The sequence below is a fragment of the Melospiza melodia genome, chromosome 13, assembly GCF_035770615.1.
Source record: "Melospiza melodia melodia isolate bMelMel2 chromosome 13, bMelMel2.pri, whole genome shotgun sequence".
NCBI lineage: Eukaryota > Metazoa > Chordata > Aves > Passeriformes > Passerellidae > Melospiza > Melospiza melodia.
The window spans coordinates 19,829,985-19,846,876 of NC_086206.1; the positions used below are offsets into that span (position 1 = coordinate 19,829,985).

At 43.0% G+C, this 16,892-nt stretch overlaps 1 protein-coding gene across 3 annotated transcripts in view; it reads left to right on the forward strand.

Annotated features, from left to right (window-relative positions):
- The window catches only part of LOC134424388 (hepatocyte nuclear factor 4-beta-like), a 44,962-nt gene that overhangs the window by 14,828 nt on the left and 13,242 nt on the right, over positions 1 to 16,892 (forward strand). For 2 of the 3 annotated variants that reach the window (XM_063168124.1, XM_063168126.1), the window contains 3 exons: positions 1,415 to 4,414; positions 11,191 to 11,362; positions 13,250 to 13,344. In XM_063168124.1, the coding sequence (XP_063024194.1) occupies positions 4,300 to 4,414; positions 11,191 to 11,362; positions 13,250 to 13,344 (382 nt within the window). In that variant the 5' untranslated portion in view covers positions 1,415 to 4,299. The remainder of the gene's footprint in view (positions 1 to 1,414; positions 4,415 to 11,190; positions 11,363 to 13,249; positions 13,345 to 16,892) is intronic. The other variant, XM_063168127.1, reaches the window with a different exon arrangement.

Sequence of the window (16,892 nt, forward strand, 5' to 3'; positions counted from 1 at the left end):
GAGTTTTTATTTTTTTTTCGGTTTGTTTTGTTCTTTTTCTTGTTTGTTTAAATTGTTGTAAAGGATTTTTTCCAGCATAGTAACTGGAGCTTGCAAAAGTTTCTATTTACTCCAAAGGGTTGTTATGTAAGAGCTAACCTCATTGTTCTAAAGCAAAATGAGTAAATGATAAATGAACGTGTTTGGCAGCAGGAAAGCCAAATAAGTCTGTCTGGAGAGAAAGGAGGTGAAGGCCCTGATAATTTTTTGGTTTTTTTTTCCTCTCCATCCTCCTGCATGATGGGTGATGCTCTCCCATGTCCATCAGGTCATTGTCCATCATTGGACTTCAGAAATTTCTTGAATTATTTATATTTATGAATAATCATTACACAGACAGAATCTTTTTGGGAGGTAACAGCTGGAAGAACAAGGAGACCCTCCCAGTGGAGGTCACAATTTGTAGAAATGTAATGTTCATTGTAAAAAGAAATACCTGAAAATGGAAAGAAACATTTTGCTGTTAGTGTATCACAAATATCAAATTTCACCCAGGAAAGGAGGGAGCTGATTTACTAACATCTGCTCTAGATAACTTTGAAATGTAATTACATGTTAAGGATATGATTTCACACTGCTTATAATGTTAGAAGCACGCTGTTTCTAATTATACATTACCCAGAAAAGGGCCTTGCTGCCTTCTGTCTTTAAATTATTGTTTTTGTCCCGACACCACCTGTCCAGGTAGGTAGTATTGTGTCTAGTGTTGCTTCTGAGAACCACCTGATCATTGATGGATTTATGCTCCCTGCATAAAAACCCTTTTCCTGAACCCTGCAAGCTCACAGAAATATAATTATTGCTGCATTTCAGACAGAGGAAATTTCACAACAGTGGTAGGGGATTTTCAGTGGCTTTCTATGAATAAAAGAAGAAAACTTCTGTTCCAAAAATCCATTTAGTGACTTCTGCCTCACCATTTTGCATACCTACAAGTCTTTCATTAAGTTTCAGTCTCTCAGACACCTCTCCCCATATGCAGCTCTGAGTTCCTTTCCATTAAAATCAGCCTCCAGAGATGGATGTGCATGACCTGCAAACATCTTCCCCCATCACTTACCTCGCCAAAGAAATGTTATTTCTGACACCCTGCCCACAGTACTTTGTGTTCTCTCTTAATCAATCAAAGTGTCCTTATCTTTGCTGCACTTCATCTTGTCTAACAAGCGTTCCCAAGAGCACCTGAGTTTTATTTCTAGGAATAAAAGTGTTGTCTTATTGGTTCCATGTGTTCTTCAGAGCCTGCCCTGTGCCCTCACACGGGAGAATCCACACTGATTCATTCCCAGAGCTCGAACTTTGAACGCTCATATTATTTTTATTAAACTTAACTCTGGTTCTTTCTCCCTTCTCCCCTTTCCCCGGCGCCCTCCAGCTATATCCAGCCTCAAAGCAGGAATCAATGGAAAACACATTGAAAAGAGGATTGTGTCCATGTGGAGGAGGATTGGCATCCATTTCCAAAGTGGGAAGATTGAGTTGTACCAGTTTTGCCCTTGGTTATCCATCTAAGATGCCTGTGCAGGTGAGTGAGTGCCCGAGCACCCAAGGACACGTCAGCACAAAGTGCTGGCCAGCCTCACAAATCCCTACTCAAATCCATCTTTCTGGGAAAGATTTGAGTTCTCTTCTCCCCTCCCTGGCTGCTCTCTCAGCTTGGATCATGGTAAGGCAATAAGGAACCAGCTGGAGATTCCTGGCTATTGGCTGGGCCACTGTCCCTTCATTGTCACTTCACAATGACCTGAAGAGATGTGAGGCCACCTCTGGGTGAGTTTGGTTTCTCCTGATTTTGATAAAACTCAGCCCCAGCAGGTCCCAGCTGAATTGCAGCTGTCGCTCAGAAAGTGATGTAAGAAAGCAGGGGGAGGGAAAAGAAGAAACTGCCCAAACCTCAGCAAGGGTTTGTTCATCTTCAGGGCTGCTTTTGTGCTGGAGTGGTTTGGAGCAGGGTGCTGACATCTGTTTGGAACAAATGCCACGTTCTGTCCCTCCAGCTCCACCCTGCACAAGTCAGTCCTGATTATCTGTGTGGATGTGGTGCTGAAATCTGGTCCTGAGCTATGAAATTTGCTCTGTAACCTTTTGTCATTCCCAAAATGAAAATTGTCCAAGCACATCCTCATCCCACAACTTTCCTTGGAAATTATCCTTGACCCTCACATCCTTCTGAGGGATGGAAAACATTGAGAGATCTCTAAAGCCAACAAGATCAGGGCAGGAGCCCAGATTTCTCCTCTCTGAGCCACTGCTGCCCAAAATCTTGATAAATACCAAAATGGCTATTTTAATGGTGAGAAATCCATTTAAAAAACCAAAAACACCCCCCAAAAAACAAAACCAAAAACCTAGAATTGTAGAAATGTGAAAAAACCTTGCTATAATAGTAGCAGAGTGCTGAGAATCAGGCAAGATGGTGCCCACGGCTCAGTTTAAAAAAATAACCAACCAGATTAATGGGCATAATCAAGCCTGACATTGAGTAAGAGGCAAGAACAAGTAATCAGATCCCAACTTAGCTGATGCTGGCATTACTGGGAGCCTGGGGCACAGTCCAAGGATAAAAACATAATGTCTTATCTAAGCAAGGAGTCATTTGTGCACCACTGGTTACAACACGTCCTTAAAAAGGGAAAGAAGGAAAAGGAAAATATGGCACATGAAATTATTTTATTTCCCAGAAACGATAAGAAAGTAAAGCTGAAAGTTTCTACACCCAAACTTTATAGAGGAAAAGCCTATCTGGAGTTAACCCCTTGCAATGTCCTCTGTAAAGCCCCAGGATACGGAAAAAGATATTAAAAAAAAAATTGAAATGGGGGTTGAATCAAATTAGTATAATGCAAACAGTTAAAACCTCAGATTTTTTGAGTATTTCTTGCTGTTTGGAGATTGCTGGGATCCTTGGGGCCAGCCTGCTTCTCGGTTCAGTGAGAGTTCAGGCAGTCTGGCAATCCCATCCTTTTGGCCAAGACTCCTTTTCTGGCAACGCGTCTCCCTGTTTCTCAAGAACTCTTCTTTTCCTCCCAATTCAACAGGATGTTGACCTGGATCTCTCAGAACAGCTCATGGAGAGGAAAGACCCTCTGACACAAAACCCACTTCACTGGAGAGGGAACTGTAATGTCAGGGAGGGCATCTGGAAGATCAAAGTGGGAATAAACCAATCACTCCAAGCTGTATGGCTTTGCATGGCTGAGTTTTGTTTCCAGCCTTTTGAAGCACAGCTCATGTTCTTTCCTTAACAAGGAAAGAACTTTTTGTAAAATTCAGGAAATCAAAAAAGCTGGTTAGTGTAAAATTCAGTAAATTATAAAAAAATCCAGACCAAACATCATGGGCCTGTGGGGGAAAAACTGGAATTTAATTTCTGTACTACAGACCTTTCCCAGAAAAGCCAGGCATGGGCCAGCGTGAAATGTAACACCACACATCTGTGGGGGATTCTGCCCAGTCCTCCCAGCCTTTTCCATTTCCATCATTTGCCATGTTTGGAACCTTCCATGATGACAATTCATCGGCAGAGCCCAGCTCTTCCCCAGAGGGAGCTCTGGGACACTGGGGCTGCCTGGAGTCGGGATGAAGACACAGGTGAGAGGGATGGAGGGTGCTGGGTGGAAGTCACCTCCTCCAGCTCTCCTCTGCCTATGGAGCAGGGTGAGAACATGTGTAGGGCATGAATGAAGCATCATTTCCCCCTTCCAGCAGCAACTCACAGTGTGAGCACTGTGGTGTCTCACAGAAATCAGGTTCTCCATGCTGACCTGCCTTAATGGTCCTCATTCGGTGGGACATTGATTTATTGTCCTCACGAGCCTCAGGTGACACCGTTTGCTCTTCCCCCAAGGGCTGGTAGGCCAGCAAGGTGACAATTGGTGATTGGATGTGACCACTGTGCCCTGGGAGAGTGACACATGTGTGTGTCGGCCTCTCCCCAGCCCTTCTCAAAATGTTTGTGCAGGAGCAGCCATAAATGCTGCTGTATTGACCCGAAGATGCAATCCAAGGCGTTTGAGCCTGGGCCTTATCTGCATCACCTTATCAGGAGCCAGAGAGCGAGATGCACCCCGGGAAGGGAGGGGACTGTGCCAGAGGGTTTGGCCTCGTCCCTTCTCTTCTGGCACGGGGAGGGACTGCGGGCAGAGCTGGGTAATGATTTGTCACCGCCAGGAGCGGGGTGTCTCTCTCTGCAGAGGAAACCTTGGCCGTGATTGACAGCGGGGCTGTTTCTGCCACTTCCCTCGCTGTTGTCAAGTAATAATGAAGCTTTGTCAGTCCATCATGGACATGGATATGCCAGATTATGTCGACTCCTTGGACTCCTCTTATACCATGCTGGAATTCGACAACCTCCGCGTGCTCCCCAACAACACGGGTGAGATTTTTATTCGTTTTCTCTTGAATAAGCTCCACCACTTTTGCTGTAAAGCTGGACACAGAGGAAAGGCTGGTGGGAGGTATGGGGCAAAGGGTGGAAGGGGTAATATTTAAGCAGCTGACCTGTCAACCTCTGTTGCATCCATGGTGTTGTTTGGGCTGAAACACGACCCCTTTGCTTGCCGGTCCCATTTTGGGTTATTCTTTTGGGTTATTCTTTTCGTTGGTGGGCTGATTGTCATGCCCTGAAGAGCCCACCAAGTTTTGCAGGTGTTGGTAGAGGTCTTCATGGCATTCCCTGGGTTTGTCCTGCTGTATAGCTTAGGAGGGGAGTTATTACCAATATTTCTCGTTCAAATGTGCGGCTCATTCCCGTATACGACCTCAGTTGATATTTAATCCTCAGGAAAACATGTCGTCCCAAACGGCATTTGTCCATGACCGTGTGCCCTGTTTAGGTTGGTCCTGGGAACCTGAACTGAGAAGAAATACCCAAACCATTGCTAGCTTTGTATTCCTTTTCTAGCTACCAAGATGGTCCAAGAGTTTTTAGGGCACAAAGGACTTGGCTGGGAGGCGGGAGTGTTTATACACCGACACTTCCGCTCGGTTTGCAGGAATAAAGCACTTTGTGTGGGATTTAATTTTTCTGCAGTCAAAATTACTCTGGCATAAAGGGTACTCCATCCTCTGAAATCAACTGCTCGCTGTGTAAAAATAAAGGGCATTTTGGTCATCTTGCATGAAACCAGTTGTACAACTGAATGAGATTCTGAGTTAGCGATCCCTTTGGAGAGTTTTGGCAGGCTTTTAATTTGCTAAGAAGCTTAGTGAAATTAAGATGGGATTTTCACATTTGCTCATTAACTGGCTCATCAAAGGAAATCAGAGTTTCAGTAGGGATATCACCTACAATATAAAATGATTAGACTTATTATTGTGGGGCCTGGAGGGAGGTCAGGAGACAAGTAAAGTTAAAAGGCCCAAAGGAACTTGAATTTAAAATTGCCTTCTGTAAAGCTCTGACTGTCTCCAAATCAAGGTTTTTCAATATATATAATTTTTGTAAGCTCCAGCTACACTGGATCTTATTTTTGCAGAAAGCTTTCCACCTCCTATCCTACTCCAGAAATGTCATTTAACGCAGATGTTTTGCTTTGTCACTTCCCGTTGAACAAGAAGATATTTTCCACTTTTTGAAGTGGCACAAATTTCCCCGAAATTCAATATAATTTTGTAAACGAACCACCAATGTCTGTTTGGGCTCTCTGTTGATTCATGCAGTAGAACTGACAGGTTGAGTTTTTTTCTGAACTTTATCGAACTCGGTATTGTGCTATTTGTTTAGCTGTTAATGACTAACCAGCTCTCTCGGGAAGTAGCTGCTTTGAAATTAGCTTGTTTGTCTTGGGTAAGTGTCCTTTTCTATCATTTGTAAAAATAACTTCAAAAAATACATGAAATGGCCATGCATGGAAATCTATTGCTGTCCAGCTGAGTTCAGTCCCCTAAGGTAATTCCAAATTACAGTTTCCTTGTGGCTTCAGAAATATTTAAAAAATTCTTAGAATCAAAAAACAACCTCATTTTAGGTACTTTTTATAACTATATTGGATTTTTTAAAGATTGCTTATATCTCTCCTAAGGTTCATCTGTATTTTCCTTACTAGATGATGACAGCTTTGCCCTCTATAAACATGAACAGGAAAGGATGAAATATTTATTTTGGTGAACTCAGTGCAGTTCCTTATTGTCTGGACAATTCCAAAAGTGAAAATTGGAATATTTTCAAATAAGGTCATGCTTTCTTGAAACCAACTCTTTCCTTCTTCAGTACATTATTTCATCAAAATTTTGGGTAGAGAAATTGTGTGGAGCACTTCCTGTGCTTAGATGTTTCTTCTTAATGAAGCTGCTATCATTCTGAGATTTGCCCAGATATGTAGCTGGGATTTTCCACCTTCAAATAGCTCATAATTTGGCAAATGTTTTAGGATTAATTCAAAATAAAGAATACAACACTTTATGGGAGTGATATAAGAAATATGTAAGGTTTAAATAGAATGACAAAAGGAAAGGAGCAAAAATCACTACTAATTCTGTCTTTCCTATGTGAAATATGTGTTGCAGCAGCAGAAATTTTCCCATTCTGTACAAATTTGTTTCCTTCACCTTGGCTGGCATTACAACTCATATTCTCAGTTTTTTATGTGTGGTTACTGGCCATTCCCTCACACTCCTGTCAGAGCTGTCTCATTTTGGTGAAGATGTGAAGCGTTGCTGCACTGCAGCCCCAGTTCTTCACTGGAGAGTTGGGGAGCGCTCTCTGCCGGGGTGGTGGTGCTCGTTGTCCTCAGCCCCACACCCCACACTGATCCTTGGGGCCCTGGCACGAGGCTGGTGAAATCTTTCCCAGTCTGAGCCAGTTCAGAGCGTGCAAAAGCCACCATGTTTTGGCAGTGATTTCCCATCCCTTGAGCCTGGAACAGCACCGTCATCATCACTCCTCTAGGATGTGGGGTCACTAAACCACAGCTAGGTTTGATATCTCAAAAACTCCTCTGTTTGCTAAAAGCTGATGTGGAAAGAGGCTGCCCTGCACGTGGCCAGGGTTTAAACCCCCTCCTGCCCTACATTTGTGTGTACAGGTTTCACAATGCCGGCTTTGGCACCGAGTTTCCTTGTGTGTGTTCAAGCCCTAAACCCACATTTGTGATCTCTTCACATTCTAGCCCAGCACATGTAATCAGGGGATTTGTTAACTGCAAATTATGTGCACCAAAACTTGGATTTCCTGGTAGATAAAGGCCACTCTGGAAAGTATTACATGACAATTCTCTTTTACAATGAGCATCTAGAAGAGCTGCAGCCAGTAAAGGAACTGAAAGGAAAAGCAGTGCAGGTATGATGAGAACATCCTCAGTGTCATTTCTTATCACTGTAAAACTGGCATTATCATAGACAATGATTAACATACAGAGGCAGTAGGTACCAAAAAATTTGTGTGCATTTCAGTTGTGAACTTGGCTGATCCCAAATCTGGAGAAGCCACTGGGTGCTCTTCTCAGCCTTAGGGAGTCTGCACACTGATTATATATAACTCAAAAAAAAAAAAAAAAAATACAATACAATACAATACAATATAATATAATATAATATAATATAATATAATATAATATAATATAATATAATATAATATAATATAATATAATATAATATAATATAATATAATTCTATATAATATAATTCTATATAATATAATATAATTCTATATAATATAATTCTATATAATATAATTCTATATTATATAATTCTATATTATATAATATAATTTATTCTCTTAATAATATATATTGATATAATATATGATATGTAATATAATCATATATAATAGATAATATTCTATTCTATTCTTATATATTTCACATACATTTTAATTGTATATAACTCCAAAAATTATAACGCTATTTATTTTTATATATTTTATTATGTATTAGATTTTAATATATTTTTAAATTATATATAACTCAAAAAATTATATATAGCTCAAAAACCAGCTTCAGATATTTCTGCCAGTGAAGTTGAGGGCAGTCCCAGTGAGGGGTCTGGCCACAAGCAGAGCCTCAGCTCAGCCTGGGAGCCACACAAAATCAGGATGAGCTGTGGTCTCTTCGTGGAGAACAGAATTGAATGCATTTCTGCAGTGGAGATTTCAAAGGCACCGTGGCACAGCACAGGAACTGTTCAGGTTATCTCCCTGTGGCAGGCAGGGTTGGAGAACCAAAAGCAGATTTTACAGGCAGGCAGGGGACTCTGCTGCCAGGGATCCTGGTCTTTCCTCACAGAAAAACCCAAATATTGGGGAGGTTTGAAAGCTGTGTTAGAGAGTCTCCTGGTGCCTGTGATATCAGCTGTGCTTGTCTTTTCTCTGAGCTAATTCTCATTTGGAGCCCATCATTAGCTGGTGACAGGATTTTGTAATTATAATCGTGATCATAATTAACGTGCGTTCTGGATTAGGGCTTTCCTTTTATTTGTAAAAATTTGTGTCCACATTCAGCCAATTCAGCTGGAGAGCACACATGGCTCCCTCCCAGGGTTTGAATTTTTAGCTGTGGAGCTGCCCTAACCCAGAGCCACCCAGCTCACTGGTGATTTGTTTGTGCTTCCATGGATACAAGTGAGGGCAAAATTTGGTTTGCTAATTTCCAAGGGCCCTCACACACACAGTGCTGATGGTTCCCCTCCAGTAACACCTGGTTTGAGGCCAGATTATTAATTTATTCCTTATAACAGCAAGCAGATTCTCACATCCTATATAAAAGGAAATCAAGTCTTTTCTGGTGAGTAAATACTTCCCAGCATCAGGAACATTTTGCAATCTGGTCCTGGATGAAGAGTCTGTTGGAGATCTAAACTATTTGATCTTGGCTTGATTCCTCTGAAGTCTAGAGAAAGCATGAGGGTAGTGAAGAGGAAACTGGCTGCCTTATCTTTATTTCGGTTGTGCAAATTTTTAAAATGGAATCCAACACAGTGCCTTTGTTTATGGTCATGTGCTCCCCCAAAAAATGGATGGAACAACAGATGCCCAAATGTTCTGCAGTTATCCTCAAAGGAATATTGTGTATTGTTCATTTATTACTAAGTTATTAAGTAATATAAAATCAAGAATAATTGAAAAAAAAAAAAAACCAAAAATACCTAAAAATCAATCTAAATTGCCATTAAACATCTTTGACATAGATGTTGTTCCCAAAGGACCCATGTGTCACTTCCTGACAAATGTCAGGGCTGGGAGAACCTTACACAGAATTTGGGAAGAGGCAAATCTCAATTCCTGTCATTGTGACCTAGGAATGATTTTGGTGCTGTCATTCTTTCTTGTCATGCTGCTCCCATCTTGCTGTAACCCACTTATTTACTCATCCACACACCAGAAGGTGAATATGGACGAAAAGGGTTATTTTAGGAGGTGACAGGATGTCTGAACTTTGCATTAGTGAAATCTTGGCTAAAAATGTCTTAGTCTCAGCCTTAGCTAAGAAACTATCCAGTTTTCAAAAAACTAAAGCTTTGTTGGCTTTGCTATTTATTTATTCTGGGGGGGGGGGGGGTTGATTACAGTTTTTATTGCACAGCAAATACTTTCACTATAAAGTTTTTACATGTATTCACACACAAAAATAACCTTCTCTCGCTCTCTCTCTGTATATATCCTGTGTGTGGATTACCCAGAGCTGTTTTTATGCATTATGGATTAGAAAACTGTCTCTAGGCAGATCAGGTGGCAATTCCTCCCCTTTGAGCAGTTTTCTCTAAGAATCTGCTAAGCTGAACTTTCCCCACCTCTATTGGGAGGATATCCCATCCCAGAGACACATCAGGGTGTGCCTTGTTCCAGGGACTCTTCTGAGGTCACTGAGATGAGATGGGATCTCCTGGAGCACAGAACATCCCAGAGGTGTGATAAATTCATAAAATCACCCTGCAGCCAGTGCCAGGCTCTGCAAATGGATGGGGAGATACAAGCACTGCCAGCTGCCCTCCTTGCAAGGGCCTCCTGTCCTTTCCCTCCCCAATTAGGAGGATTGAGAGGGCAGCAAGTCTGATGGTTAGGGCAGAGGGAGAGGTTCCAGGGGGAATTTTCAGCAGAGCTATTCCAGCCCCAAATGAGTGGGTACAAACAGAGGACATGACAGAGGGCATTCATATCACCTAATTTTAGGTCCCTAATTTAGAAATCTGATCTTCCTGCACACCTCTGTTGCTTTCTAGTGGAAAGCAGTGAGCATCTTCAGAGAGAATTTCAGAGCAGGGACCAGACTTAGAGCTGAAGTGATCCCTGTGGGAGCTGCTGTCTCTGCCTTCCAGCTGCAGAGGAGCTCTCAAGTGCAATCCTTTATCTTCAGCACCTCTGTCATGGGCATGAAGCAGTTCTTCCTTTTTGCCTCTGCTGTTTCTTCTCTGCATTCTATTTATTCAAGTTAATGAGCTTTTTATCCATTTTATTCTGTGGACACCAGCTTTGAACCATGCTCTCCAGGCATCTCATTGAGGAGGTGGGTCCCCATCCCTCAAAACCAAAAAAATCACATGCAAGTGAGGTTTCTTTATATCTCTCCAGGAAAGCAGTGATAATTGATAAATTCTCAAGAGCAGTTTGGGCTATGCAGCTTGAAATCTCTCTGATCATTTAAGTGAAGAAAAACACCAATACCAGAAAGGAGCTGATCTTGGGAAGAGCATGACCATAAATTCAGAAGTTTCTGTGGTGGTGTTTGAGGGTCCCCAGGATGACAATCTTGACTTTATGTTTCAGAAGGCTGATATATTATATGATATTACATTACATTATATTAATTATATTATATATTATGCATTATATTATATATTATGCATTATATTATATTATATTATATTATATTATATTATATTATATTATATTATATTATATTATATTATATTATATTATATTATATTATATTTATGCTATACTAAAACTATACTAAAAGAATAGAAGAAGGAGACATCAGAAAGTTAGAAAGGAATGAATAATAAAATCTCGTGGCAGACTCAGTGAGTCTGACACAGCTGGCTGTGATTGGTTTTTAATTAAAAACAATTCACATGGTGAGTAAACAATTCTTTAAATCACATTTCAAAGCAGCAAAACATGGAGAAAAAAATTTTGGCAAAGGGATTTTTCATGCGATATCCCAGTGCAGGTTTCCATGGCAGAGAGCTCTGATTGTCCCCATTCTGTGCCCACAGAGGCCATCGCGGCCGAGTCAGCAAACCCCAACCTGCTCCCCAACGGTGTCAGCTCCCTGTGCTCCATCTGTGGGGACAGAGCCACTGGCAAGCACTACGGGGCCTCCAGCTGTGATGGCTGCAAAGGCTTCTTCAGGAGGAGCGTCCGCAAGAACCACGTCTACTCCTGCAGGTACCAAATTTTGGCAATTAACAAAAAATGCGATTTATGTGGGAAATTATTTGGGGTTGGGATCAAGGGATTGTATCTCAAATGTCAAGTTGCCATGCTGTGAAGGCCAGCAGTAGCACTGCAGTTTGGTTTATAAGGAGTAAACTCAGTCCTATCTCTAAATTCAGTCCTATCTCTTAACTCAGTCTTATCTCATTTGGACCCTGAGACCTTCTGTGGTGCATTGAGCGAATGCGCCATCACTGCTCTCCCTATGGGGTAAAATGAGGGAAAATCATAGACCTGAGAATGGAGGGAAACTCATAGTCCACAGAATAGATAAGGTTGGAAAAGATCTTTGAGATCCTCCAGTCCAACCTAAAACCTGAGGTTTGACTGATGTGTAAAATACCTAAATACAGACACTGGGTGTGGAGTGGCACCATGACCCCGTCACAGCACAGCAAGGGGAGGCCAAGGTGGCAAAGGACCAAAGCTCCAGAGATTTCATCTTTCTTGTTTTTCCTGGTGAAGAACAACAGGCATCCAGGAATCTGTCACCTCCAAAGCCCTCTCACAGCTTCTCCATTCTTGTTTTGAAATACAATAAATTATGTGCACTTACTTATCAGTGATGATTTTATGAATATTCTGAGAAATATGTGTGGACCAGAGATGATTCACATCCACTTTGGCACACAGGTATACATTTGAAAGGGTTTTTTTCCAGGAGGAGGCTATAAATTATAAAGCTGCTATCTTGATTTGACCTTAGGAAAAATGATATTTATTTTAGCACAGGAGAAAGTGGAAAGAAATCCCAAACCTCAATACACTTAAGCCCTTCATCTCTAGTTAAAACCTGGAAGTTTTCTTTCTGTTCCAAAGGTTTTCCTCCTCTAAGGGCATTCCAAATTTTTCCAATGCGAGTCACCCTACTTCTTCAAAATGTTCCTGGTGTCCTTACCATTCCAGGACATGGAAGACACCTGAGGTGACAGCAGTGTCCATCTGCACAATGACCATCCCATGAGCTGTGGGAATTCTGCAGGAGGAGATGAGCTCTGTAATGGTTTATTTGAAATTTCAGCTGTCGGTCTCCTGGGAGCGGAGTTGTTGCCTCTCCCCAGGAATCCATGAATCTCTGTGATATTTGGCAGCTCAGGGAAGATCCACAGCATTGAAGCCAAGCTTGTGTGCAAGCCCTTATTTGGTGAGCTCAGCCCAGCTCAGAGCTGTGCTTATGGCAGACATGAATTCCTCTGAAAGTCTTTGGGCTTTTGTACCTTTGGCTTTTTCCCAGTCTGGGAAAGTGCCTCAGCTTTTACAGCCTGATGGTCCCACGTCGTCTCCTCTCTGCATGGAAGATTCCCCTTCCATTGTTTCACCCTCCATGGGGAGAGCTGCCAAGGCTGTGTGGGCCACCCCTGGAACAGCACAAGGGTTCCTAAATCCCCATGGAAAGGAGGAGGAATTGGGAGGCCATGGGCCTCAGAACAAGGCCGCAGGCCCAAAGGCCTTGTGGCCCTTAACACGTTTTTTTCTACACAGATCGTAGCATAGTTAACAAGAGAAACCAGACAAACCCCAACGCCAAACACCCAAAAACTGTCTTGACGTGGGAGATGGAGCTCCTACAAAAGCACAACTGGAGTCACAGTAGTGTTTTCATGGCCAAACCCATCCCAATCCCTGCAGGGTGGGTGGTCTGAAGCTCCCAGCTGGAAGGAGCGGCGGTGGGGAAGACGAGGAGCTGGGCCAAGCCAACACTGATTCAATCCATTTCTGGCAAACCTTTGACTCTTCTCTAGGATCATGCAGAGAGGAGCTCAGGGAGCTCTGGGGCTTTATTTGGGGCTGCTCAGGGTGAGGAGGTTGCTCCAAGTTGTATTTGCCATCTCCTCCCAGGTTCAACCGACAGTGTGTGATAGACAAAGACAAGAGGAACCAGTGCAGGTACTGCAGGCTGAAGAAATGCTTCAGAGCTGGCATGAAGAAAGAAGGTGGGTGCAAAGAGACATTTCCAGCCTTCCTGCTGCTGTCTTAGGCCCTGTTCCACTGCAGACCATGGTGGGGAGCAGCAGCAGCACTGGCTGGAGAGATGATCATTGTGGGTCACAGAGAGATATTTTTTGTTGCAGCTGTTTGCCATTTTATTTCAATTTCAATGAGAGCCCAGTGAAGTTATTCACCCATCCTGTGAGGCTGGCTTTTTAGTCCTGGGAAAGGGATGGGCCTTATTAGGTCTCTAAGTGCTTTACAATGGCAATTTCCTCTCTCCATACCCACTGGTGTGACCCCTAATCCCACCTGTGCCAATCTCAGCAAGGATCTGCCACCTCCAATCTCATAAATGCCATCAGTTTGCTGCTTCAGGTGGTGTGGTTGGCTCAGCTGATGCTCACGTAGCTGCATGCAAGGGCAAGGTACAGCCTGAAGGAGTGGGAGCCTCTCCTGCATGGCACAGGGCATGGGCAGAGCTCCAGCAGCAGGGTGACTCATGTGTCCCCCACAGCTGACTCATGTACCCCAGCAGGGGACATGACTCAGAACAGAACCCTTTGGTTATGCTGCTGGTGACAGGGTGACTGTGGAGCCACCACCAGCACCAGCACTGAAGGGCCAATCCCATTCTGGCCAAGACTTTTTGTTGCATTTCCCATCATTTGTACTGAGGAGGAGCAGAGTTGTAGGTTTGGGGGCCAGTGACCAGCAGGATGTGCCTTTTCTAATGGAAATATTGTCATAGTGCCTAATGCTCTGCAAGAAAAAAAGCATTTCTGTCAACCTGTGCCTACATGCAGCTTCCCTGGGGAAGTCTGGGATCTACCACAGCTCCTGTCCAGTTCTGCATACTGGGAGAGCATGGATGATCCTGTTTTATTGTGATTTTCCTTGTCCACTGAGTGCCTGACAAACTGGGGGCCCAACCTACCTAAGGTGCAGGTTCTTGGATGATGGTTTCACATTCTTTATTCACACTCTTTACCCTTTGTGCTGTTTCCCACTCTTTACCCTTCATTTGTGCTGTTTCCCAGCCCAGAGACAGATAAAAGAAGAGGGAGGTAGAAAAGAGCTTGAAAGTTTCTTTCCATGTCACCAAATTCACCCAAGGGGTGGAACTGTGGCCCCACAGAACCCAAGGGGAAATTTGCTGTTGATTTCTGGTAATTCATAAGATTTTACTGGTGATTAAATGATCTTTCCCATGTTCTGACCATATGTTTTCCTGGAGAAAAAGGGTGTTTTGAAACCTGGCATAAATCATGGATGAAGCAAAAATGCCGACTGGTTTAATTTAGGAGAAATGGAGTAAATACAGCAGATGGAAAAACAAATAGTACTCAAATTAATAAAGACAAATTTGAAGCTGATTTGGTCAGTTCTAGATGGGATCAAGCCAACTGCCAATGCAGCAAACTGCGCTGCTTGGAAAGGCTGAAATCTCGTTATCAGATCTATTCTTTGAGCTGAAGCATGATTTTTATTGGTTTTTATGGTAAAAGTTATAAAACCTTGGCTCATGCCTCCATCACTGAGTGCAGCTTGATGGGAGATGACTCATTTCAAGTTCCACATCGTCACATTCCTTGAAACTTTTTTATGAGTGCAGTCAGGTTGTGCGCTCGGAAAACGCTCCTGTGTTTGGCAAGGAAGATTTTTAGAGCACCTTGAGCAACTGCTGCGCAGAAATTCACTTAGCTGACCAGAGCTCTGTCCCGAGCACATGTGCAGGACTGGGAAAGAAGAGTTCTTGCACAATTGTGTGCACAAAAAGAACACAGCTATTTGCTTTTGGGTGGTTCTAGATTAATATTAAACAGCATTGCGAAGCCTTAGGGAGAAGGAGAAGCAATGTCTTGGATGGTGCTCACTATTGGAGTGGCCAAATATTTGTACAAAATCTTTTGGAGTGTGCAGGGGTTGGTCTGGGGAGGTGGCAGCGATGATATCAATACTGTGTCCCAGCACTGGCACAACCCTCTTTCCCTGGCACATTCCTTTGGGGCCAGCCCAATAACGGCAGTCAGAGTTTCCAGGGTGTGGCAGTGGCATTGTTTATCCAGACAGAGGGGAAGGAGCTGGAAAGGATCCTATTCCCAGGCTGGCTGTGACAATACACCCGGGGTGGGGTCACCCTCGCCGTGCCCCACTGACCCACTGCTCTGTGTCTGTGTGCTCAGCCTGGAGAACTTGCTGTTCCCTGGCAGAACTAACTGATAAATGGGAATTTTGGATCCAGAGGGATTGTTTTTATTTTTTTTTCTCCCCAGTCTTCATGTGTCGTAAGACATGATGTGACACGTTTGGATATTTCTTTCTCTTTTATTTTTTTTTTTGGAAACTTTTCTAATTCATAAGGAATTACAAGGAACTGTGTAGCCTGGTAGAAGGGAAATTTCTCCCCTAATATATAATACAAATACCTGAGCTACATGGTGACCAGCTCTGCCTGGGGCTGCGGGATTATTTAAACTGTGCTGGGGAAGTTTGGGTTAAATATTAGGAAAAGGTTCTTCCCTCATAGAGTGGTTGGGCACTGAACAGGCTCCCCAGGGAATGGTTGAGAAAATTACCTGTTGATCTTTAGATTGCCTTGTTTGCACAGCCTGAATTTGATCCTATTTTCAGGAAGGACCAAGACTGCCCTCCACAAGAGGCTTGTGAACTGAGATGGGATCCAGGTTCCATCAGCACTAATGAGAGCAGGGAAGGGACAAAACTTGAGTCTTGTGGAAGGTCCAGTTCCCAGATTTCCTAGAAAACAGCTCACTCAGAATCACTCCTCTCCCGGTTGCATTTCTGGTATCAATAATTCACTTTAATAACAACCATTTAATTTAGGATGAGGAGGGAGGGATAGCCTTGCCTGAACAAAAACCCCTCTTATGTCCTAACAGCTCTGTGATCAGAATCTAAGATTTCTACAGGAGATTCACTCCTTTATTCTTGTGTTGGGGCTGTGCCAGGGGGTGGTCTGGATGTTTTGGGGATTTACTGGCTGTTCCCCCTGAGTTCCTCTGTTGGCTCAGAAGCTTTGATTTCTATTGTCTTGCACAATGCCACCAGACAGGGTTTTGGGTCACTGCAGCATCAGTGGCTAAGCAGAACACCAGGTACTCAAACACCCAAAGAAAACAGCAGGATTCTATTTTTAGCATCTCCCTGAGATCATGTTTAACCTGGACTAAATCAGCAGGGTGTGATTCCTCAAGTGAGCCAGGTCATCTCCTCACATGGAGCTGGGTGCCTGAAAACCTGGAAGCCTTTTAAAAGGGCAGCATTGCACTGTCAGGATTCAGCTTGCTGGTGGGGGGGAAAAAAAATGAGGGGCTAATATTTAACCTCTCATCCCCTTCAAAGCATTTTATGAATGCGAATGAACTTCTTTAGTTTTATACAGAAGAAAAAAAAATTGTTATATCACTTATTGCTACAACAGTAAGGAGGAGAGAGTTTTTGAGGGAGGGTTTGAGTCTGTTCTTTATTATTGTTAAATTGGACAGGTTTATAGGACAGTTTTATTAGTGCTTCACAGGGCCTCTATCTT